Source organism: Geotrypetes seraphini, chromosome 17, assembly GCF_902459505.1.
Source record: "Geotrypetes seraphini chromosome 17, aGeoSer1.1, whole genome shotgun sequence".
Classification (NCBI taxonomy): domain Eukaryota; kingdom Metazoa; phylum Chordata; class Amphibia; order Gymnophiona; family Dermophiidae; genus Geotrypetes; species Geotrypetes seraphini.
In genome coordinates, this window is record NC_047100.1 from 13,405,374 (window position 1) to 13,428,917 (window position 23,544).

The 23,544-nt window shown below is 43.1% G+C and overlaps 1 protein-coding gene across 1 annotated transcript in view; it reads left to right on the top strand.

Moving 5' to 3' along the window:
* Positions 1-23,544, top strand: part of CACNA1D (calcium voltage-gated channel subunit alpha1 D) — a 330,148-nt gene that overhangs the window by 267,796 nt on the left and 38,808 nt on the right. Inside the window, exons 36-38 of the mRNA XM_033925872.1 lie at positions 2,192-2,294; positions 4,900-5,001; positions 17,242-17,372. Of these exons, the coding sequence (XP_033781763.1) occupies positions 2,192-2,294; positions 4,900-5,001; positions 17,242-17,372 (336 nt within the window). The remainder of the gene's footprint in view (positions 1-2,191; positions 2,295-4,899; positions 5,002-17,241; positions 17,373-23,544) is intronic.

Consider the following 23,544-nt stretch of genomic DNA (forward strand, 5'->3'; position numbering starts at 1 on the left):
GTGTACCAAATTTTAACCACTATTTTGTGCCTTCTCATACTTATTTTCATTATTTTCTATATAGTTTGTTCTTTCTATCGTATTCCCATAATTTATAAGCTTTGGTCTATTTTTGGTCTTCAGGCCACTCTGGGCCCTTTTTTTTTCTCCCATAAGCACTGATTGTGTTCAGAGTTCTAATTACTCAAGCTACTCGATTTCATGACCAAAAGAACCATCTCTACTTAGCTGGTGGATTGTATCTCCTCCATATATACTCTGGCTGGGCTGATACATTGTATAACAGTCCACAATGTCCGAGCTTTAGCTGCTTTGATAGCTCATTTCTGTCCTGCATCCATTGAGCAGCCACTTGGTACTCAATACATTCCTTTACTCCTTACTACTGTTTGGGAACAAAACTCCAGAAGAAGCAGTTGGTTTGGACAAGCAGTTGGGCAGAATCTTTTAACTTCCTGAGCATCAACTTTCCCTCCAACTCACTTGGGTTTGACCAGGTTCATGTTTATATATCAATTATCCTCATCCAGAGTCATGATTCTGGCAGCTTGAGAGCCCCACATATGAGAATATTATGCCTGCTTTTCCTCGTAGGTGTTCTCTGAGGACAACAGGCATATATTCTCACAACCTACCCACCTCCCCTAGTTGGCTTCTTAGCTTTTTTTTTTTTTTTTAACGAACATGGTCCAGCGAGCTGATGTCGGCATATGAGCAGTTTGGGCACTGCCAAAAAATTTTAAGTGCAGTGCGCTTGGTAGTGTCTGTAACGGGTTCCCTGAGTGATGTCATCCACATGTGAGAACACATGCCTGCTGTCCTTGGAGAACACCCGCTACAAGTATGTATCTTTGCTATTTCCTTTGATTCTGCACTATGTGAAATTGAAATTTCCAAAGATAATGACATCAGGGTGGCTTTTGCTGAAGAAATACAGATCCTGATTTATTTTGGAAAACTTTTATTAGCCCAGTAAATAATTTCTCTGCCTTTTAGGGCCTTCTGAATTCCTCAGTTCTTAAAAATATTAGTGTAAATGACTTAGGAGGCCCTTTTACTAAAGCTTACCATGAACTAACTGCTAAGAAGTTCATAGGTGTAAAATGGGCGTTGGCATATAGCATGGGCTAAGCTTTAATAAAAGGGCCCCTTAGGGCCTTCCTTTCAAAGAATTAGCGCAGGAGCACTTAGCATGTGCTAATCATAATGCATTAGCTGGATAATGTGGGAATGCCTACTTTCCACGCTTGATATGCAACTCTCCAAATTCATTTGAAAAAATGAGTAATGTATAGGTTAGCGCGCACAGTCAAAATACTGCAAAAACGCTTTAATACATATCTGAGATACCCGTTTGGCATGCAGGAATCATTTGCTAAGGGCTTAATGCCCTATAAGAAAACACCCCTTCAGAGTTCTATCCATTTACATATATGTACTGTAGATAGTGGCTTTCCACATCATCAAGTTTCAAGTTTAATTATTCTTAATGAATCGCCTATTTTAAATCACTAAGCGATGTACAAAGCCTTAATACATACAGATTAATACCTTAACACATACAAATTAAATATTACTGGCGGTATAAAATAAAAAATTTTTAAATACTAAACATACTTAATTACATGCGTATATTAAAATGTTAGTTAGGGTATAGAGACATACTTGAATTGTGAGGATAAATAGGAAAGAAATTACAATAATTGGATAGGAAAGGAAGAGTAATAACAAAGGAAAAAACAAATAGGGAGGGGAAGTAAATTTATAGATAAATAAAAAAGCATGATAAACTATTAAGAATCATATGCATCTTTAAAGAAAAATGTTTTTAGTGTTTTTTTAAAAATGGATAAATCTTTTAATTCCCTAATGTGTTGCGGTAAGAGATTCCAAGACTGAGGGGCAATAACAGAGAACATGTCGTTACGCCTAGTACCAATCATCATTAATGTTTAATGTTTATAATCTTTTGTAAACCGCGTAGAACTTTTTGGTAACGCGGTCTATAAGTATAATGTTATGTCATTTACACATGTAGACGCTTCCAAAATGACTCCAGTAGAGCAATGAACAAACTGCCATTGACTCTTTTTAGATCTGTAAAACTTAAGCGTTGCACAAATGGATTAATACATCAGATTTTTTTTTTTTCCGGGAGGGTGTTTTTCATATTTGTTTCCTTCTTTTGCAGAGGCTGGTGGCCATGAACATGCCCCTCAACAGTGACGGGACGGTCATGTTCAACGCCACTTTGTTTGCTTTGGTCAGAACAGCACTCAAGATCAAAACAGAAGGTAAATTGGCTTTACTGCAGAAAATGATTGTTTCTTTCGGTTTTGTGTTTGACTTAAAGGCCTACAAATAATTTTCTTGCTGGCGTAATAAGGCTGCTCTAGATATTTTTTTTCCCCGTTGTTTTACTTCCACCCCTAATGTTTTTTTTTCAGCCTACTGGTTAGGGCAGTAAGTTGGTAACCAGAGAGAGCCTGGCTCAAATCTCACTGCAACTCCTTGTGATCTTGGACAAATGTCTTAACCTTCCATCGCCTCAGGTACAAACTTAGAGAGTGAGCCCTCCAGGGACAGAACCTAAGAACATAAGAAATGCCGCTGCTGGGTCAGACCAGTGGTCCATCCTGCCCAGCAGTCCGCTCACGTGGCAGCCTTCAGGTCAAAGACCAGTGCTCTAAATGAGTCCAGCCTCACCTGCCTACGTTCCAGTTTAGCAGGAACTTGTCCAACTTTGTCTTGAAACCCTGGAGGGTGTTTTCCCCTATAACAGACTCCGGAAGAACGTTCCAGCTTTTCACCACTCTCTGGGTCAAGAAAAATTTCCTTATGTTTGTACGGAATCTATCCCCTTTCAACTTTAGAGAGTGCCCTCTCGTTCTGCCTAACTTGGAGAGGGTGAACAACCTGTCTTTATCTACTAAGTCTATTCCCTTCAGTCCCTTGAATGTTTCAATCATGTCCCCTCTCAGTCTCCTCTTTTCAAAGGAGAAGAGGCCCAGTTTCTACAATCTCTCACTGTATGGCAACTCCTCCAGCCCCTTAACCATTTTAGTCGCTCTTCTCTGGACCCTTTAGAGTACTACCTTGTCCTTCTTCATGTATGGCAACCAGTGCTGGACATAGTATTCCAGGTGAGGGCGTACCATGGCCCGGTATAGCGGCATGATGACCCTCTCCAATCTGTTCGTGAACCCCTTTTTAATCATTCCTAGCATTCTGTTTACCCTTTTTGCCGCCGCCGCTCATTGTGCAGACGGCTTCATCGACTTGTCGAACAGAACTCCCCAAGTCTCTTTCCTGGGAGGTCTCTCCAAGTACCACCTCGGACATCCTGTATTCGTGCATGAGGTTTTTGTTACCGACATGCATCACTTTACACTTATCCACGTTGAACCTCATTTGCCATATCGATGCCCATTTCTCGAGCTTGATTATGTCACGTTGCAGATCTTCACAATCCCCCTGTGTCTTCACTACTCTGAATAACTTCGTATCGTCCACAAATTTAATCACCTCACTTGTCGTACCAATGTCCAGATCGTTTATAAAGATGTTGAAGAGCACGGGTCCAAGCACCGAGCTCTGTGGCACCCCACTGGTGACGCTCTTCCAGTCCGAGTATTGTCCATTTACCCCCACTCTCTGTTTCCTATGCTCCAGCCAGTTTTTGATCCACGTGATTATTTCACCCTCGATTCCATGACTCGCAATTTTCCGAAGTAGTCGTTCATGCGGAACCTTGTCGAACGCCTTCTGAAAATCCAGATATACAATGTACATTTGCTTCAGTGGCTTTCAGGCTTGCAAGTAATCTAAATAAATTTGCATATGCCGATCATAAGGACATAAGAATTGCCGCTGCTGGGTCAGACCAGTGGCCCATCATGCCCAGCAGTCTGCTCACGTGGCGGCCTTTAGGTCAAAGACCAGCGCCTTAACTGAGACTAGCCCTATCTGCGTACGTTCTGGTTCAGCAGGAACTTGTCTAACTTTGTCTTCAATCCTTGGAGGGTGTTTTCCCCTATAACAGCCTCTGGAAAGGCGTTCCAGCTTTCTACCACTCTCTGGGTGAAGAAGAACTTCCTTACGTTTATACGGAATCTATCCCCTTTCAACTTTAGAGAGTGCCCTCTCGTTCTCTCTACCTTGGAGAGGTTGAACAACCTGTCCTTATCTACTAAGTCTATCCCCTTCAGTACCTTGAATGTTTCGATCATGTTACTGGTGATAATGATTGGCACCTGTGCAGAATAAGCCCACAAATTAAAAAAAAAAATGTTAAAAGACCCCAAATTGAATATAAGCAGGAAGGATGACCACTCCCTCCCACTGCTACCATTAAGCAACCCTTCAATACTCTACCCCCCCCCCCCCCCCCCGGAGGCAGGAGTGATGCCCACACCCTCCCGCCACAAAGCAACCCCTCAACACCCCTCCGGCAGTGAGAGGGTTTCCCATTCCCTCCCGCCACTGCCATCGTGTCCTCGACAACCATCTCATGCCTTTGATGCCCCCCTCTGCCCCTTGTTTACGAAGGCCAGCCGGAAGGATACCTACTCCCTCCAGTCAGCAGGCTCACCTCTTCAAAATGGTAAGCCTTCCCCTCCCCAGTGCATCCTGGAATGCGCCAGAGTGGGGCCTAAGGCTCTGATTGACCCAGGTTGCTTAAGGCCCCTCCTATAGGAGTGCTCATTTAAATATTAATAACACCACTGTAATACTTTTGCATGGCAGAGTCAGAGACTTCCAAGAAGCTCAGAAAAGACTACGGTAAGCCTTTTTGTAATCCGCCAGTACAATACATGAACGCTAAACCAGCTGGAGCCGGTTTTGAGAATCTTCCCCTGCACGATCATAAAACTTATCTGTGATTCTTTGTATCAACAGGTAATTTAGAGCAAGCCAACGAAGAACTGAGAGCAGTGATAAAGAAAATCTGGAAGAAGACCAGTATGAAGTTGCTAGACCAAATTGTTCCTCCTGCTGGGGGTCAGTGTAACTGCCTTTCCATATCGCTCTATATTTCTAAACCTAAGTCTTACAGGAGAGCAGGATCACAGATAAGATTTTTTTCAATGTTTTGCAGCCATACCTCTAATGTGATAACATTGAAAGGAAACTGTTGTGAACAGAAATGCAGAAAGCACAGTTACTTACCGTAACAGGTGTTATCCAGGGACAGCAGGCAGATATTCTTAACGCATGGGTGACGTCACCGACGGAGCCCCGGTACGGACCTTTTTAACTAGAAAGTTCTAGTTGGCCGCACCGCGCATGCGCGAGTGCCTTCCCGCCCGACGGAGGAGAGCGTGGTCCCCAGTTAGGATAAGCCAGCTAAGAAGCCAACCCGGGGAGGAGGGTGGGACGTAAGAATATCTGCCTGCTGTCCCTGGATAACACCTGTTACGGTAAGTAACTGTGCTTTATCCCAGGACAAGCAGGCAGCATATTCTTAACACATGGGTGACCTCCAAGCTAACAGAGAGGGAGGAGGGATGGTTGGCCATTAGGAAAATAAATTTTGCAACACAGATTGGCCGAAGTGTCCATCCCGTCTGGAGAAGGCATCCAGACAGTAGTGAGTAGTGAACGTGTGAACTGAGGACCAAGTGGCAGCCTTGCAGATTTCCTCGATGGGTGTGGAACGGAGGAAGGCCACAGAAGCAGCCATAGCTCTGACCCTGTGGGCCGTGACAGCACCTTCCAGTGAGAGACCGAGCATAACAGAACGCAATACAGGCGGCAAGCCAGTTGGAAAGCGTCCGTTTAGAGACAGGACGACCTAGACGGTTAGGATCAAAGGTCAGAAAGAGCTGAGGGGACGAGCGGTGAGCCCTGGTACGGTCAAGGTAGTATGCGAGGGCACGCTTACAATCCAGCGTGTGCAACGCCTGTTCCCCAGGGTGAGAATGGGGTTTAGGGAAAAAGACAGGCAACACAATGGACTGGTTGAGGTGGAAAGCTGAGACCACCTTGGGAAGGAATTTAGGGTGGGTACGCAGGACCACCTTGTCATGGTGAAAAACAGTGAATGGTGGATCGGCGACCAGTGCATGCATCTCACTAACCCTCCTGGCAGAGGTGATGGCAATGAGGAAAAGCACCTTCCATGTTAGGAGTTTGAGCGAAGTTGTGGCAAGAGGCTCAAAAGGAGGTTTCATGAGGGTGGATAAAACCACATTCAGGTCCCAGACGACAGGAGGAGGCTTCAGAGGTGGTTTGACATTGAAGAGGCCTCTCATGAACCGGGAAACCAGTGGATGAGCCGTGAGAGGTTTTCCGAGGATAGGCTCATGAAACGCAGTGATGGCACTGAGGTGGACTCTGATTGAGGTAGACTTGAAGCCAGCATCGGACAGGGAAAGCAAATAGTCCAGTACAGTTTCCACCGCCAAAGAGGTGGGATCGTGATGATGCAGTAGACACCAAGAGGAGAACCTGGTCCACTTCTGATGGTAACATTGAAGGGTGGCCGGTTTCCTAGAGGCATCCAAAATGCGACGGACGGGCTGAGACAGATTCTCTGGAGAGGTTAGCCCGAGAGAAACCAAGCTGTCAGGTGGAGCGAAGACAGATTGGGATGTAGTAGAGACTGATGCTGCTGCGTAAGTAGAGTAGGAAACACAGGAAGAGGAATGGGCTCCCTGGAGCTGAGCTGAAGCAGGAGGGAGAACCAGTGTTGGCGAGGCCACCGAGGAGCAATAAGAATCATGGTGGCCCTGTCCCTGTGGAGTTTGGATAACGTCCGCAACATCAGAGGTAGAGGAGGAAAGGCATAGAGGAACCGATCCGTCCAGTCGAGCAGGAATGCGTCTGGGGTCAGACGATGAGGAGAGAAGAGTCTGGAACAGAACTGGGGCAGCTGATGGTTGTGAGGAGCTGCAAAGAGGTCGACCTGCGGAGTGCCCCAGCGAGCAAAGATGGAGTGGAGTGTTGGAGGGTCCAGAGTCCACTCGTGAGGTTGAAGGATGCGGCTGAGATTGTCGGCCAGGGAGTTCTGTTCACCCTGGATATATACAGCCTTGAGGAAGAGACTGTGGGCCGTGGCCCAGGTCCAGATTCGGATGGCCTCCTGACAGAGGAGGGGAGATCCGGTGCCGCCTTGCTTGTTTATGTAGTACATGGCAACTTGATTGTCTGTGCACAGGAGAAGAACCTGAGGGTAGAGAAGGTGCTGGAAGGCCTTGAGAGCATAGAACATGGCTCTGAGTTCCAGGAAATTGATGTGATGTTGACGCTTCTGAGGGGTCCAGAGTCCCTGGGTGCGTAGATCTCCCAGGTGAGCTCCCCGCGCATAGGGGGAGGCATCCGTGGTTATGATCATGGAGTGAGGGGGTAGATGGAAGAGTAGACCCCTGGAAAGATTGGAGGAGTTCAACCACCATTGAAGAGATTGCTGAAGAGACGATGTCACAGAGATGGGATGAGAAAGAGGATCCGTGGTCTGTGACCATTGGTTGGCTAGAGTCCACTGAGGTGTCCTGAGGTGGAGTCGAGCCAGAGGAAGTACATGGACCGTCGAGGCCATGTGGCCCAAGAGGACCATCATCTGTCGAGCAGGGATGGTTTGATGAAGGAGCACCTGACGACAGAGGTGGAGCAGGGTCCGGTGTCGGTCGGAGGGGAGAAACGCCCTCATCAGAGTGGTGTCGAGAACTGCTCCGATGAACTGAAGTCGCTGTGTGGGAAGCAGATGCGACTTGGGGTAGTTGATCTCGAACCCCAAGAGATGGAGGAAAGAGATGGTGTGATGAGTGGCTTGTAGCACAAGTGGAGATGAAGTTGCTTTCACCAACCAATCGTCCAAGTAGGGGAACACCTGGAGGTTGTGAGACCTGAGGAAGGCTGCCACCACAATAAGGCACTTGGTGAACACCCTGGGTGATGATGCAAGGCCAAAGGGTAGTACCTTGTACTGATAGTGGCGGTGCTGAACCTGAAAGCGGAGGTAGCGTCGTGAATTCAGATTGATGGGGATGTGAGTGTAGGCCTCTTTGAGGTCCAGGGAACACAGCCAGTCGTGTTGAGAGAGAAGAGGGTAAAGAGTGGCCAGGGAGAGCATTCTGAACTTCTCTTTGACCAAACACTTGTTGAGGTCCCTGAGATCGAGGATGGGACGGAGGTCTCCTGTCTTCTTGGGGACCAGGAAGTAGCGGGAGTAGAATCCCTGACCCCTTTGGTCCGGAGGTATTTCTTCGATGGCATTGAGAAGAAGGAGGAAATGAACCTCCCTTAGGAGGAGGGGGGTTTGGGAGGAGTGAGAAGCAGACTCTACGGGAGGGTTGTCTGGGGGAAGTCTGGAAGTTGAGAGAGTAGCCGTGATGAATGATGTTGAGGACCCATTGGTCTGATGTGATGACCTCCCAACAGCTGAGGAAAAGTTGGAGGTCATCACAACTCCGGAGGCAAAATCGAATCCGGAGGCCTGTATGGTGGCAACAGGCCCCGCCGGGGCCGGCCTGAAAAAATAAAGAAAACTCGACGAGTTTTCTTTTTTTTGAAAACAAAAGTAAAGGGTATCCGATAATAAAAAAGGAAAAAAAAAAATTTAGAAAATACGCGAGTGGGAAGGCAAAAATTAGTTTTTCAACGGCCGTTGAAAACACATGCGTCTTCTTCGCTCCGCGGAAACGAAGAAACTGGTGGGAAGGCACTCCATCAGGCGGGAAGGCACTCGCGCATGCGCGGTGCGGCCAACTAGAACTTTCTAGTTAAAAAGGTCCGTACCGGGGCTCCGTCGGTGACGTCACCCATGCGTTAAGAATATGCTGCCTGCTTGTCCTGGGATAAAAAAGATATCAGATAATGACTCGGTGATAAGATGTTTTTTTTAGATATATACAGCACAGATGTTTTATCTTTTGCTTACTTATAAAATCTGATCTGAAATGCAGTAGTCTATTAGAATATACCAACTTTTCAAACTCTAAAGGGAGGTAGTTAGTAAAGTGTAATAGGCCATAATGCACATTATTTGCCCCTTAACGCATGTTAATATAATACCCGTTATTGCCATTTATCTTAAAGCATGTTAATATCAGTTACCATGGGATTCATAGTATTGAGATACAAAGCACCTTCTTACTGTGTAAATTAAATAATGCAGCCTATGATGAACTTCCAAGCCGCATTGTTCCTGGCCAATAATGCCAACTAAAAGATGGCGTCCTTTTTTCTGGCCTTGTTCCATAGCTCCCCTGCATTACATCTCCCCCTCCTGAAGCCCACCTGAGTCGCATTCACCCTGAAGAGCTTCCCCATCGCATCGCACCTCGAAGGGTCCCTACTTTCCAACAATGACCCCCTACCCTCCTCTTAGTCCCCAGGCCTACCTTTATAAATTCAGAGTCTAGCAGCAGTCTCACAGTACTACCACTAGGGGCCACTGTTGGAAAGGGGAGTTGGGATGGAGGGGCCTTTGGAACAGATGTGATTGGGTGGGGGGGGAAGGTAGGGTTACCAAGGTTACCATGGCCACGCCCTGTTCCACCCCCACCCTCGCCTCCCTCAACCTGTGTGCTCAGAGCTGCATCGGGAGGGCGTCTGCGTATACACAGGTGTAATGCAATGATGTCACATGCATACGTGTGACATCACCATATTGCATCTGTGCAAGCGCAGATGTCCACCCGATGCGGCCCCGAGCTGGAAGCTTTTCAAAACCTGGACAAAGTGCCAGGTTTTGTAAAGCCTTCCGGATATGTCTAGGTAACTCCGGATGTCTGGTAATTCTAGATGGGGGGTGCATTTTGGTGAGGTTGGGATGGAGGCTTTGGGATGGTGATATATTTGTAGTGGGGGGGGGGGGAGAGTAGAGGCATTATTGCCCAGTCCCTTTAAAGGTACAGCCCGGATCACAGCTTAGCGGCCCAGTGTTCCTGCACAGTTTGCAAGGTTGAACACAAGCTTTTTCATGTAAATTTATTATAGGATTGATTAAACTGCAATACTGAGATCCGAGAGTTGGCGACTCCCACAGTAAGCTAACGCGATCACCCGCTTAAAAATTCACTGTATTCCAATTCATTCTGGGGACAGGTTTGTAGTCATGAGCTTAGTAGCCAATTTTCAAAGAATTGGTTTATACAGGTATCCACTGACAAAAATGCGCTTGGATTTTCCACCCTTTTCTGAGGGAAAAGGGGGAGGGGAGTATGCATGCAAATTCCATTCTGGTTATATACTGTACCTTTTTTCCCTGACCTAAATATATATCCTCAAGAATACCCTATGTTTATACTGTTGAGCTGTTCTGAGGAGTGTAATTTTCAAACAAGACAATTTACCTCTCTAAATAGCTATGAAAAATTATCTTTATTATGATTGCCTAATTCTTTGGCATGCATAATTATCTTGTATACAACAAAAACTATAACTATATAGCCATATGTGTATAACTTATTTCCCTTTAATGTTATTTCATATTATTTCATTGTAGCTGGTTTTGTTTGCTTTTTTTACATTTTAAAGATGCAGGATCTATTTTTCTTTTGATAACCTTCACTAAAGTAGATTTAACCAGACACATGAATATCACCATCTGACAGTATTTTTATAGTCTTAAATCAGTTGCAAAGATAGATCGGACTCGGGTCTGGAAGCCAAGTGAGGGTCCTAGGCCTGATGGTGTGGAGGCTGAGAATAGTGAAAGTGAAAGTGACTTTCTCAATCTCTAAGGAAGGAGAATGATTCCTGCAGTGCTCAGAGTTCACAGAATGTTCTAAGGACCAACATTGGCTTTAGGGCTGAAGGGAGACACTTGCAAAGTGTATTATACAGTAGTTGACAGCTGGGGGGCAGGGACAGAGAAAAGTCTCTGAAATATTAGTTGGCACTCAGGTCCTCAATGACTACCTTCAGTCAGTTTTCTGGAAAATAATGTGGATGTGCATTAACCTCAAATATAAATATATATATTTTAATTCTTTATTGATTTTGTAAACTTCAAAAGTGCAATACACAAATATATATCATATAATAAGTTAATAAAAGCACATTCAACTTACAAATATGCATAACCAACCATTCCCCCCCCACGCACCCAATGATTATTCAATAAAACACAGAAACATAGACTATCCCAATAACCTTACCCTATTCAGATTTAAAATATCCTCCCACCCCAGGTGGACATAATCAAAAGTCAAATTAGGACAGAAATAGCCCCCCCCCCCCACACACACACCCTTTCTTGGATGTGTACGAAAATAAACAAAAACTGACTTGTAATCAAAGACCTACTATAGTGAGGTAATATATAATGTCAACGGCCCCCAAACCAGCTTAAATAAATTACTGTGCCCCAAATTATCGCCATCCATTTTTTCATATCTATAGCTGGAGCACAAATTTGCCCACCAGAAAAAAAAATCCACCTTCAATAAAATAAGTGAAAAATGAACTTCACATGTCATAAATAATAACTGAAGCAAAGCTACCTCAGTACACTTTAGCGCTCTAGAATCAAACTGGAGTCGGTCATTTAAAAAACCCCAAAAACCTCCACCTTTTATTTAGAAAAACAAATCTTATGCACATCAAATTTCAAACAAAGTTTAAGAATATTGTCCAAGCCCAAAATTACAAAAAGAAGAGACCCTTTAAGGAACCTGATATCTTCACTTCTCTGATACCTGATTAATTAAAATTTCTTCTTATACTCTTCTCCAAAACATATTAATCCATCCAACAGGATAGCTGCTTCAGGGAAAAAGTCTCCCCAGTATATTTATATTTGTGGTTTGGGATTCACCTACCTTTTAAAGTGTGGGTATGCATTAACCCCCTCATTCTGTAATTTTGAAGGGCAATTCTGCGAGGGACACCTAAAATTAGAAGCCAATGGACGCACACCAATTTATATAAATGACAACACGAGATGGCATTTATGTAAAGAGGATGGAACTCCTCGCGTATGAGGAAAGACTAAAACGGTTAGGGCTCTTCAGCTTGGAAAAGAGACGGCTGAGGGGAGATAGGATTAAAGACTACAAAATCCTGAGTGGAGTAGAACGGGTACAAGTGGATCGATTTTTCACTCCGTCAAAAATTACAAAGCCTAGGGGGACACTCAATGAAGCTACAGGAGGAATAGGAGGAAAAAAAATTTTCACTCAGAGAATAGTTAAGTTCTGGAACACGATGCCAGAGGATGTGGTAAGAACAGATAGCGTAGCTGGTTTTAAGAAAGGTTTGGACAAGTTCCTGGAGGAAAAGTCCATAGCCTTTTATTGAGAAAGACATGGGGGAAGCCACTGCTTGCCCTGGATCGGTAGCATGGAATGTTGCTACTCCTTGGGTTTTGGCCAGGTACTAGTGACCCGGATTGGCCAATGTGAGAACGGGCTACTGGTCTTGATGGACCATTGGTCTGACCCAGTAAGGCTAGTCTTATGTTCTTATATTTGCACAGCACTATTCTATAAACAGCGCTCCGAGTTGAATAATACCTTGCGCCAGGATCCACACCTAACTTATAGGCAGGAGGGTTTACACCAACTGAAACCTGGTGTAAATCCCTACTTCTGAATTAGGCAGGGATCAGATTTATTCTGCAAGAATGTATGCAAATTATAGGAATGCCCAATCCCCTCCCATGACCACAACCCCTTTTCAGATTTGCACACAAGAATTTACGTGCACATTTTTATAGAACAGGACCTAGCAAGAAGTGAGCATAAATTCTAATTTTTGCCCATTAGAGCTGACAACTGAGGGGAGAGTGTGGCTCAGTGGTTAACGCCACAGCCTCAGCACCCTGGGGTTGTGGGTTCAAACCCCCGCTGCTCCTTGTGACCCTGGGCAAGTCACTCAATCCCTTCATTGCCCCAGGTACGTTAGATAGATTGTGAGCCCCCTTGCTTGAGGACCTCAATAAATTAATGTAAACCGTTCTAGCTCCCCTGGGAGAACAGTATAGAAAATTGAATAAATAAATAATGTAAATATTAGCACCTAATTATCAGTGCTAATTGATTGAGTACTCATTTAAATTGTGTTCACAAATTGGGTGCATGCCCAGTTTTGTGCTCCATACATATAAAATCCAGAGGCAGTCCATTCGAATCTAAATTATGCATATTCATTAGAGTTATCTGAAAAACCCGGCTGGTTGGTAGCCCTTGAGGACCGGAATGCCCACTTTCTCCATTGCTAAAGTCTCACAATGGAAAGGGAACTTTGATGCTGCTTATTTGAAACAAATGCCTTTATTTCACTCAGTGGCGTAGTGAGGGGGAGAGGCAGCCCCTCCTCCGCCCTCTTCTCCGCACTCCCCCCTTCCCTACCCCGTGCCTCTTTTAACGTCCCCGGCGTGAGCAGCATCACCAACTCGCTGCCCTCGTCGGCGTCGGCGCTCCCTCTGACGTCCCTTCATAGGCACGGAACCCAGAAGTGAGGGAGAGCCGACGCTGGCGCGAACGGCAGGAACAGTGGGGGGGAGGGGGGAAAGTGAAGGCACGTGCGCGGTAGGAGGAGGAGTGGGAAGGAACAGGGGGCGGAGAGGTGCTAGCACCCTGTCTAAGACAGCGCCCAGGGTGGACCGCCCCTCCCTTTCCTTTTCTACGCCACTGATTCCAGTGTACCTGTATTTGCCTTACTACTTGACTGTGCTTGCATGGCTTTCAGAAACAGCTTTCTTAACCTGGTAACTATCTTGCTTGAGCTTCTTTCTGCAGCCAACCTCCCTTTCAGCGCTCTGTTTTTAAGAATATTCTGAAGCAGTTCTGTTTTAGGGTGGTGGCATGGAACTAGAGTTACCTCTTGCCAACTGTATTCCCCTACATTGTTTTTCAAATACAGATGCGTGCTTCAGAATAACGTAATGAGCCTTTGCACTCGCATGGAAAACTTTCGACATTCTAAAGATCACTTTCTTAACTCCAAGCTCTCGCATGTTAACTTTAATTCTACTTTCAAACTCAAAAACTTCAAATTTCTCACATTTTGGCCATATACAGACTTTCAAGCGCACCGACATCCCTTGAAAACCTGGTGATGCTTCACGGCATCGCATCCTTTAGAACAAAAGGTATTTGGGTTCCTGTAATTTTTCAACAAAGTGCCAAAGCAGATCTGCCTATTCTCAGCTGTAGTGAAAGGAAAGCTTTTTCGATATTTGACTTCACAGACAAGCGTACCCAGTTGAGTCCAAAGATCCATCCATGTATAGGCTGCAATACATAATTAGGTTGTGTTAAAACGTGAGGACTTAGCAAAACTGTATTTTCAATCTGAAAACAAAATTAGTTGGAATCAGTGGGGTAGCCATGGGAGAGTAGGGGGCCCACCCACTTTGGGCTCAGGCCCACCCCCAAATCAGTGCTCCGTTGGTGTGGCTGGCGAGGATCCACAAGCCCCACCAGCCAAAGACGACCTTATGGCAGAAAGAGCAGTCTGCTGGAAGAAAGTCGTCAGCTGGCAAGGCTTGCATATGCCCAACAGCTCAATTATATGTCTTGGCGGTGTACAATCAAAAATAAAAGGAGGAAGGGTATAAAAAGAAGAGAGAGCATATAAGGGACTAAGAAAAGGGTAGGGGAGTAAATACTGTATTTGTTAAGAAAGGCGGGGGATGTCATCACAGATTGCAATACCGTGAATGCATAAAAAGACCCTAAGGGAGCTGAAATACTAAAGGAATTAATTAACACCCCACCCCCCCTCTTTTTACAAAACCGTGAAAAAGTTCCTATGAGCATCGGGAGCAGCGCAGAGCATTCAGCGTGCCAGCCTGCGCTAAAAACCCGCTTCCACGGTTTTATAAGAGGGGGTGGGGCTAAATGCATCACAAAATAGGAATGTTTTTAATCTGGTCTTAAATTTGTTGAGATGATTCCAGGTGTAAATAAGAAGGTGACACATTTCAGAAAGACAGTGCAGTGATAGAAAATAGTCCAGCGCATGGTATGAGTTATTTATTTTGGTCTGAGGGAGAGAGGGGGGCTGAGGAAGGGGATGAATCTTCAGGCCCTCCCTAAATCAGCCATCTGGCTATGCCACTGGCTGTATAATGTTCATTGTTTTACTCTTTGGCTCAAGTAGTGAAGATAAAAACCCTAGTTTAGTCTCAAATGTTAAATGTTTAATGTGGGCTATGAAAGCAATTAATCTTATGCTGGAGTTGACTTTATAAAGATTCAACTTGGAAAGAAGCTCCTTTAATATAAACAGCTGTATTGATAGCGGAGTAACAGCTCTGATCATGCTGTTTAATTAGGTTATCCGTTACTTACAACATGGCAGCAATTAATGGCCACCAGGCACATCTAATTAATGTTTATTCCAACATATTAGTTGAAACACAAAAATCAAATTACGAATGCAATTTATGAAAAGCAGTTAATGAAATTTATTTCCAGTCATCTTATACATAAGGGAAAAAAAAGAAACAGACATTATTGTATATGTTTTAGAAGAGACATATTTCCAATATTGCTAGTCATTCAAATAAATAAAAACATTCATTTTAAAATGCAGTAATTCTTCTAACTTACCCCGCCCCCTCTATTGCAAAACCGCAGTTGCAGCTGCTGTGTGGCAGTGGCACTGAAGCCCAGTAATTCCCAAAAGGGCTTCGGTGCGATTACCGCGGGCCTCCACGGTAGTCACCTTTGTAAAAGAGGTCCTTAGTTTTCATCTGAAAATTTTAGGATCAAATTTCTGTTCAGTTCAAAGGAAGTTGCAGTTTCATTTTCCCCAAGCATTGCCGTCTGCCTTCCCTAGCTCTTGCATCAGATATTCTAAGTGGTTCGCATTAGCAAATTAGCCAAACAGAAGTCATTTTAAATTGGGTCTGCTGACAATCAACATTTACAGTGGAACAGCAAATGGGGAAATATTCACTTACCAATTTTCAAAGTTGTTTATTTATAGAAGAAAATTATGTTTTGAAAATCGTCTTAATTCCAGAGAAAAGTATGTGGGCTCATCACAGAATATTTATTTTTCACCATAGGGAAAACAGGCAGCCCTGGGAATGAGGTTATGACAAGAATGGTAAAATAGGTGTGGGGATTTCACTTTTGAATCCCCCTTGCATTCTTTGCCCTATGTTCTTTGTGTCTGAAAATAAGTTGGCAGTGGCTTAGTTAGAAGAAAGTTTTTAGGTAGGCCAGTGGATAGAACGGATAGCCATGGCTTTTTCTCCCCCCTCCCCCCCCCCCCCCCCCCCCCCACACACTTAAAAATTGATTACTTTAGTTGGCAAGGATCCCCAGCCACACCAGATGAAGATATTCTTAGCTTACCAAACCCCCAGGTTATCAGACCTCAGCAGTCAGTGAAAGCACTCCCAGCTGCTGGTTTTGGCTCCCACATATGTTCCGTTCTCATCCATGAATTGAGCATGTGTGAGTGCTGACATCAGCCACAAGGTTTCAGCAATCTAGCTATACCTTTTGGTGTACAGCTGCTAGGTGGGCCTGAATCAAAAGTGGATGGGCCCAGAACCTCCCAGGCCCATCCATAGCAATTTCAGCGCTGTAGATATGATAAATAGTAGTATATCCCTGGTAAGTGGGGTAAAGAATCCTCCCTGCAGTCCCAATGTAAGAGTTTCAGTGAAAAAGGCTGGCAGTTTCCTTAGGCCTTTTGGTACCTTGACATACACAAAGGCCCGTCCTGACTAAATTTGAGCTCAGTTTGTTTTTTTTGCATTTCAACTGTGTGAGTGACACTGGCTTCAGGTTCATTGATATCAGGATTTTAAAACCTTACTCTTGATGTTTAGACCCTGCACAGCTCACATTTTCCACATCTTTCTGAACCAGTTTGGAATCTTCTATCTTCACAACAGGTTTTACTGAGCATATTTGGATTGTGAGAAGCTTACAAAAAGTGTGCACTTGGTACAGCGTATTTGGTGTGCTCCTTGGTTGTGTAATGGACTGCCTCTTGATACATAATTAGGGCAGAATTATTTACAATTCAGGAAATTAACAGAGGCTTGGGCACCTAGCTGTGTCTTCCAGTGCTTTTATTAACATTTCCCCCTAAATATGATTGGTTATCTTAATGCATTGTTTTTGGGTTTATCTGGCAATTGCCAATTATTACGTCAACCCTGAGCTCATTTTGGAGAGGGCAGGTAATCGAATTAGAGTGAATAAATTAAGTTGCATACTTCCATCATATGCTACAAAATAAGACAAGGTCTCACTCCTTTCACTCATTCCTTTGGGTGCTGAACACTGCTGACTTGGGAGAGCTATGTCTGGTCTGTTTGTTTAGATGATGAGGTAACCGTGGGGAAGTTCTATGCCACCTTCCTGATACAGGACTACTTTAGGAAATTCAAGAAACGCAAAGAACAAGGAATCGTGGGAAAATTTTCTGCAAAGAACACCACCGTTGCTCTTCAGGTGAATTCTAGTTTTGGTAACCTACCTAACCTTTTGTTTTTTTTCCTCAAATGTATTTGAAACACTAGACAGAGCTTGTATTGATTGAACAGTGCCAGTACTGGCATGGAAGCACTCTGGTCTTGTTTCTCAAACTGGTACTGAAAGAAAACCATATCTTATTATCAAGGTAAGTGTACTGCATTTGTTCGGTCCCAGATTATCCCTGGGTTTGACTGTAAATGTACCAAAAGCATAAACCCTAGGCATAGTTGCTCTGTCACAAAATAGAGCCTACCAGTTAACAATTTCCAGTGCAACCAGTTACTGCCCTTCCATTGGAAAAGAGGCAGTACAAAAATGAACAGTGTTTCTAGTATCTGCTTAGTTACAGGCCTCACCATCTATTTTAGCCTTAACCCTTTCAGGACCAAGGGACCTATTTGTCCCATAACTTTAAAATCCTATACATTTTGATTGGGATCGTCTACAGTTCTAAATTTGATAGGTACGGATTCCATAGGATACTGCCTTTATGTAAACAAACTGGTTTCCGACATTCATTCGTTAGCGTCGTTGCCAGATTGACGAGAAGATTCACTTGCCACACTGTCCATAAGCCAGAAGTGTGATTTTTTTTAAAATAAAAATAATGATATTTCACCAAAAAAATCATTTTTTTGGCATCTGCAAGCCCTTTTTACCATAAAAATGTTGTCAAAAACACAAAAATTGGCCTACGATCCTTATGGTCCTGAAAGGGTTAACTTGGTAAATCTCGTTCACTAAAACACGTACTTGGGCCAGCTATGGAAATTCCCCTCCGTTCCCCTTTCGTCTTATACAGCTCTTTTATGTAAAGTGCTGTTATCGTCTAGACAATGTGTTGACTTTAATGCTGTGAATGAAATTTAACTCAGGTAGAGGCAAAAGTATAAAAGAAAATGAGAATTATTTTTGCTCGAAGTGATCCATTAGCTGGGTCTTAACAGTGAATGGACAGGCAGCAGAATATAAATGTTTCACTATACTTTGTGGATATACTATATACTGTAGAGAATTCATTATTATTAGCGTATATACTTGAATATAAGTTGAGCCCCCCATTTTTCCCCCCAAAAGGAGGAAAGAGGGTTGACTCGAATATAAGCCGGGCAGCTCAATATTCAAGTGCCCTGCCCTGCCAGGATCTGAACCCAGCGCCCCCTCCCACCCCTGTCAGGCTCTGCACCCAGCCCCCTCCCTGCCAGGCACGGCACCCAGCCCCCTTCCCTCCCTCCTCTGTCAGGCTCTGTACCCAGCCCCTTCCCTCCCTCCTAGTCTCTCTACCCTGTTTCCCCCTCCCAGCCCTGTCCATCGTACCTCCTATGTCACTGGAATCCCTGGTGATCCAGAGGTGTAGCAGGCAGGAACGAGCTTTCCACGCTCCTGCCTCACTGCTATCCCGGTCGCTCGCTTGCTGCTGTGAGTTCAGGCTTCAGACACTGAGCAGGTACTAAGTAGGAGTGCGCTTTGGTGCTGCTGCTCGGTGCTTAAAGGCTTCCTGAATGGCTCCCACGAATTCTCGTGAGAATTCGCAGGAAGCCACTCAGTGCCGAGCAGCAGCACCAAAGCGCGCTCCTGCTCGGTACCGGTCATCGGCTGAAGCTAGAACTCATAGCAGCAACAGACCAGGTTAGCAGTGGGGCAGGAGCGTGGAAAGCTCACTCCTGCTTGCTACACCTCTGGACCACCAGGGATTCCAGCTGTAGAGGAGGTACGATGGACAGGGTGGAGAGCTTGGCAGTCCAGCGGAGGTCTGCAATAAGTGGGAGGGGATTGGGTGGGCACTGGGCGCTGTCCCGAATATAAACTGGGACCAATTTTTGGGCCCCAAAATCCCAGTTTATATTCAAGTATATACGGTATTATTAAATGTGATGATCCCTTGAAGGACTCCTCAACTTTAGGAAAGCAATAAAAACATACCTCTTCATCTAACTCCCCCGCCCACAACTGATAGATTACAAAGAAATGTATATCGATACAAGATCCTTGATAGGTGTCACATTAGGATAAAAATTTGTATTGAAAAATCTTGCACTATAAATTTTTTTTTTTTTTTTAATATCTTTATTCATTTTTAATGCTTTCATTAAGTGAATACAAGAAAAATACATTTTACACTTTATACATCACTTAAAATCCTTAGAATATATAATAAGATCAACACATTTTCCCATCAAAAATTATTATATAGTTATTGATAATTATGACAAATTTAACCTTTGTGAACTGTATATCATGTATATTGGTTTTAGATCCCTAGTTTGTGTCAAGTTAGGATAAAAACTTGTACTATAACTATGGCAGATTGTAATCTGTTAACTATATATTATGTCTGTACAACCGGTGACCCGTTCTGAGCTCTTTAAGGAGGATGGGATCGAAAACAAAATAAAGAAATACTACCTTTTTTTAAATAATCCCTAGATAATTTATAATAAAAAGTACTTTTACAAGGAAAAACCATCCATTACCTAGGGACCCTTTTACTAAAATGCAGTAAAAATTTGCAGTTAACCTGTGATAATTGTATAGCCTCTGTCTGTGATAACTGATGGGGGCATGACCAGTGTCTTCCCTTATAGTTAATAGAGAGATAACAGAATGTAATGCCAACCACTACCCGTTAATGTACAGAAAGTTAGAGGACATCTCACAACAAATCATTCAGTTGCCAAATGGCAAAAGTGTGGAACTCGCTTCCCATTGTAATTCGAACAACCACAATATATACACTGTTTTGCAAAAATTTTTAAAACTTGTTTTTTGGGTTTTTTTTAAAAGAAATCCCTACCAGAGGCCTAAAGGTACTCAGAACTAATAATACAAGTCACCTGAAATAAAGACAGTGTTAATAGTCAGCTGCTCTCGTATTACCTCAAACTGTATGCACAATTTGATAACTTTATCTAATCTAATCTTTGGTTTATATACCGAGTCATCTCCCAGTGGAGCTCGACTCGGTTCACATATAATTAAGACTAGAGTACGTAGCAGAAAACATAGGAGAAGGAAGAACTAATTAAAAACTAAAGTACATAAGAAAAGCATAAGAAAAATAGCTATAATATTATCATTTCGTTGAGGCTGTAGTTAAACCATTTAAAAATTGCGAGAACAACAAAGTTCTCAGGAATTTACGAAATAATTGCAGCTGGCCTAAAAGCCTAATGGAGTCGGGAAGTTCATTCCAGATCTCTACAAACTTGAAAACAAAAGAGCGACTGAGCTTCCCAGCAGATTTAATTCCCTTAAAGGAAGGGAAGGCTTACTTATATCTTTGTGTGTTACTCAAATGGCCGAGTCTAAAAGTATTCCAACATAAGGGGACAAAAGGATCAAATATTCCATAGAGAAGCTTGAAGATTATGCATGTGCATTTCAACTGGATCCTAAAGCGAATTGGGAGCCAGTGAAGCTCTATCAACAAAGGGGAAACATGATCATACATAATTCTTTATAGCATGTATAATTCTTTGTAATATATTTAACTCTATAGAGAATTCTATGTAGCAATATACTGCTTGTAACCTGCCTAGAACTCTAATTAATGAGGATTCGGTGGGACATAGCATAACATATTTCAAGTTTATTATTATTTGATATCCCACAAATCACATTGTGTCTAAGCAGCTTACAATAAAATTGATATGTTCAAAATTAAAATTTAATAAAAACATCACATAGCACAAATAGGTGAGTGGGAAGAACTACAATTAATGATATGAAAGCAAAAGGGAAGGATAATACAAGAGGTCTATGGGACGGCCTATGTGTTCCAATTGGAATATTCTTAGGTACATAAAAGTTCAATAGTCAAATACCTATGGAAAAAGTGTCATTAAATAAAAATGTTTTAAGATCTTTCTTAAAAGTGTTAAGAGAAGTTTGAAGTCTAAGATGATTAAGAAGCAGATTCCATAGTTCAGGACCCTGGACAGAGAAAATAGAATTGCATATAGAATCTAGAAATATCTCTCTAAATATGGGAACTACTAGACCAGTGGTCTCAAACTCGTGGCCCGGGGGCCACATGCGGCCCGCCAGGTACTATTTTGAGGCCCTCGGTATGTTTATCATAATCACAAAAGTAAAATAAAACAGTTTCTTGATCATATGTCTCTTTAGCTATAAATGACAATATTATTATTAAGACTTAGCCAAAAGGAAAGATTTATAAACTATAAAGAGTTTTACCTCATGCAAAACTGTCATTTCTTTAATAAGACGTTAACTATTTTTTTCTACGGCCCTCCAAGTACTGCCAAATCCAAAATGTGGCCCCGCAAAGGGTTTGAGTTTGAGACCACTGTACTAGACGGTTTTGATTAAGAGATCTAAGAACTCGAGAAGGAGTATAGGGTGTTAGGAATTTACTGTGAAATAAAGGACTATCTGTAGAATGAGTTTTGAAAACTTGATAAGTAATACGGTATGATTAGAGGCAACCAATGAGCTGATTTGAGCAAAGGAGTAACGATCATATTTTTGGTATCCTGTTATAAGTTTTATTGCAGTGTTTTGACTCAATTGAAGTCTTCTAAGTTATTTTACCTGTATACTTTTATATAATGAATTACAACAGTCTAGACGACTAATGACAAGAGCATGGACAAGAACATTTATAGCTGAAGGTTGAAGAATGAATAGAATACATACGTCGTAAATTATAAAAGCAACTTTTGCACAACTGAAGATATGAGTGCCGTAAATGAAAGAGTTGAGTGTAATATTATTCCTAGGACCTGCGTGCTGGTTATTTGTGGAACCGGAGTATCGTTTAGTAAGATTGGGTATGATAAGGTAGAATCGTTGAGTTTCCTGAAGAGCAAACATAACATATTAACTGCAAGATGCAATCCAAACCCATTCCCTGTCCCTTTCTATGCTGTGCAGTTAGGGTAAATTCTACATATGACACCTAAAAAATAAGCAACCTGGATGTCTGAGAATCTGGAGGGCTCAATCAGAAGAGTAGACTAGAGGGACCTTGGTAGTAACCTATACTCTTAAAATTAGCCTCTAGCATTTGTTATAAAATGTGGCTGATTAGGACCCCGGGCATTTATCATTTTAGACTGACTGAATAGTCAGCCTATCACAGCTGATTTGCCAGTTTTCTGTGAATGGGATGTGTGCAGCCTGAATTAAGTGGTTCGGTTTAACAGGAAAGTGAAATCAGTGTTGTCTGACTAAATGACGAGTGTGCCCCCATCATGCTGTGGATTTCACTTGACCAATCAGACCCATATGAGGGTGTCCCAGAAAGAAAGAAATACTGTACATCCCTGCAATCTGTTGCTGATATAATTCTACTACTGTTGTTTTATCCCTGCGGAGGCGGTATGTAGGAAAAGAAACATGATGGCAGATAAAGGCCACATGGCCCATCTAGTCTGCCCATCCGCAATAACCATCATCTCTTCCTCTCTTTGAGAGATCCCACGTGCCTATCCCAGGTTTTCTTGAAATCAGAGAGTCTCTGTCTCTTCTACCTCTTCCAGATGACTGTTCCACGCATCTACCACCACCCTTTCTGTAAAAAAGTATTTCCTTAGATTACTCCTGAGCCTATCACCTCTTAACTTCATCCTATGCCCTCTCATTGCAGAGTTTCCTTTCTAATGAAAGACTCAACTCATGCGTATTTACATTACGTAGGTATTTAAACATCTCTATCATTTCTCCCCTCTCCCATCTTTCCTCCAAAGTATACAGATTGAGATCTTTAAGTCTGTCCCCATACGCCTTATGATGAAGACCACATACCATTTTAGTAGCCTTCCTCTGGACCGACTCCATCCTTTTTATATCTTTTTGAAGGTGTGGCCTCCAGAATTGTACACAATATTCTAAATGAGGTCTCGCCAGAGTCTTATACAGGGGCATCAATATGTCCTTTTTCCTGCTGGCCATACCCCTCCCTATGCAACCTAGCATCTTTCTAGCTTTTGCCGTCACCTTTTCAACCTGTTTGGCCACCTTAAGATCATCCCATACAATCACGTTGCTTATATGCTTTATTGGAAAAACAAGGCTTAAAAAAAAATCAAAGCTGCCTTTGCATTTCTATTTGTTTGCTATCAATTTGACTTTAACCTGAGAGTATAAGAATATTGTGGCAAAGCCCTTTAAACAGCGACATGCT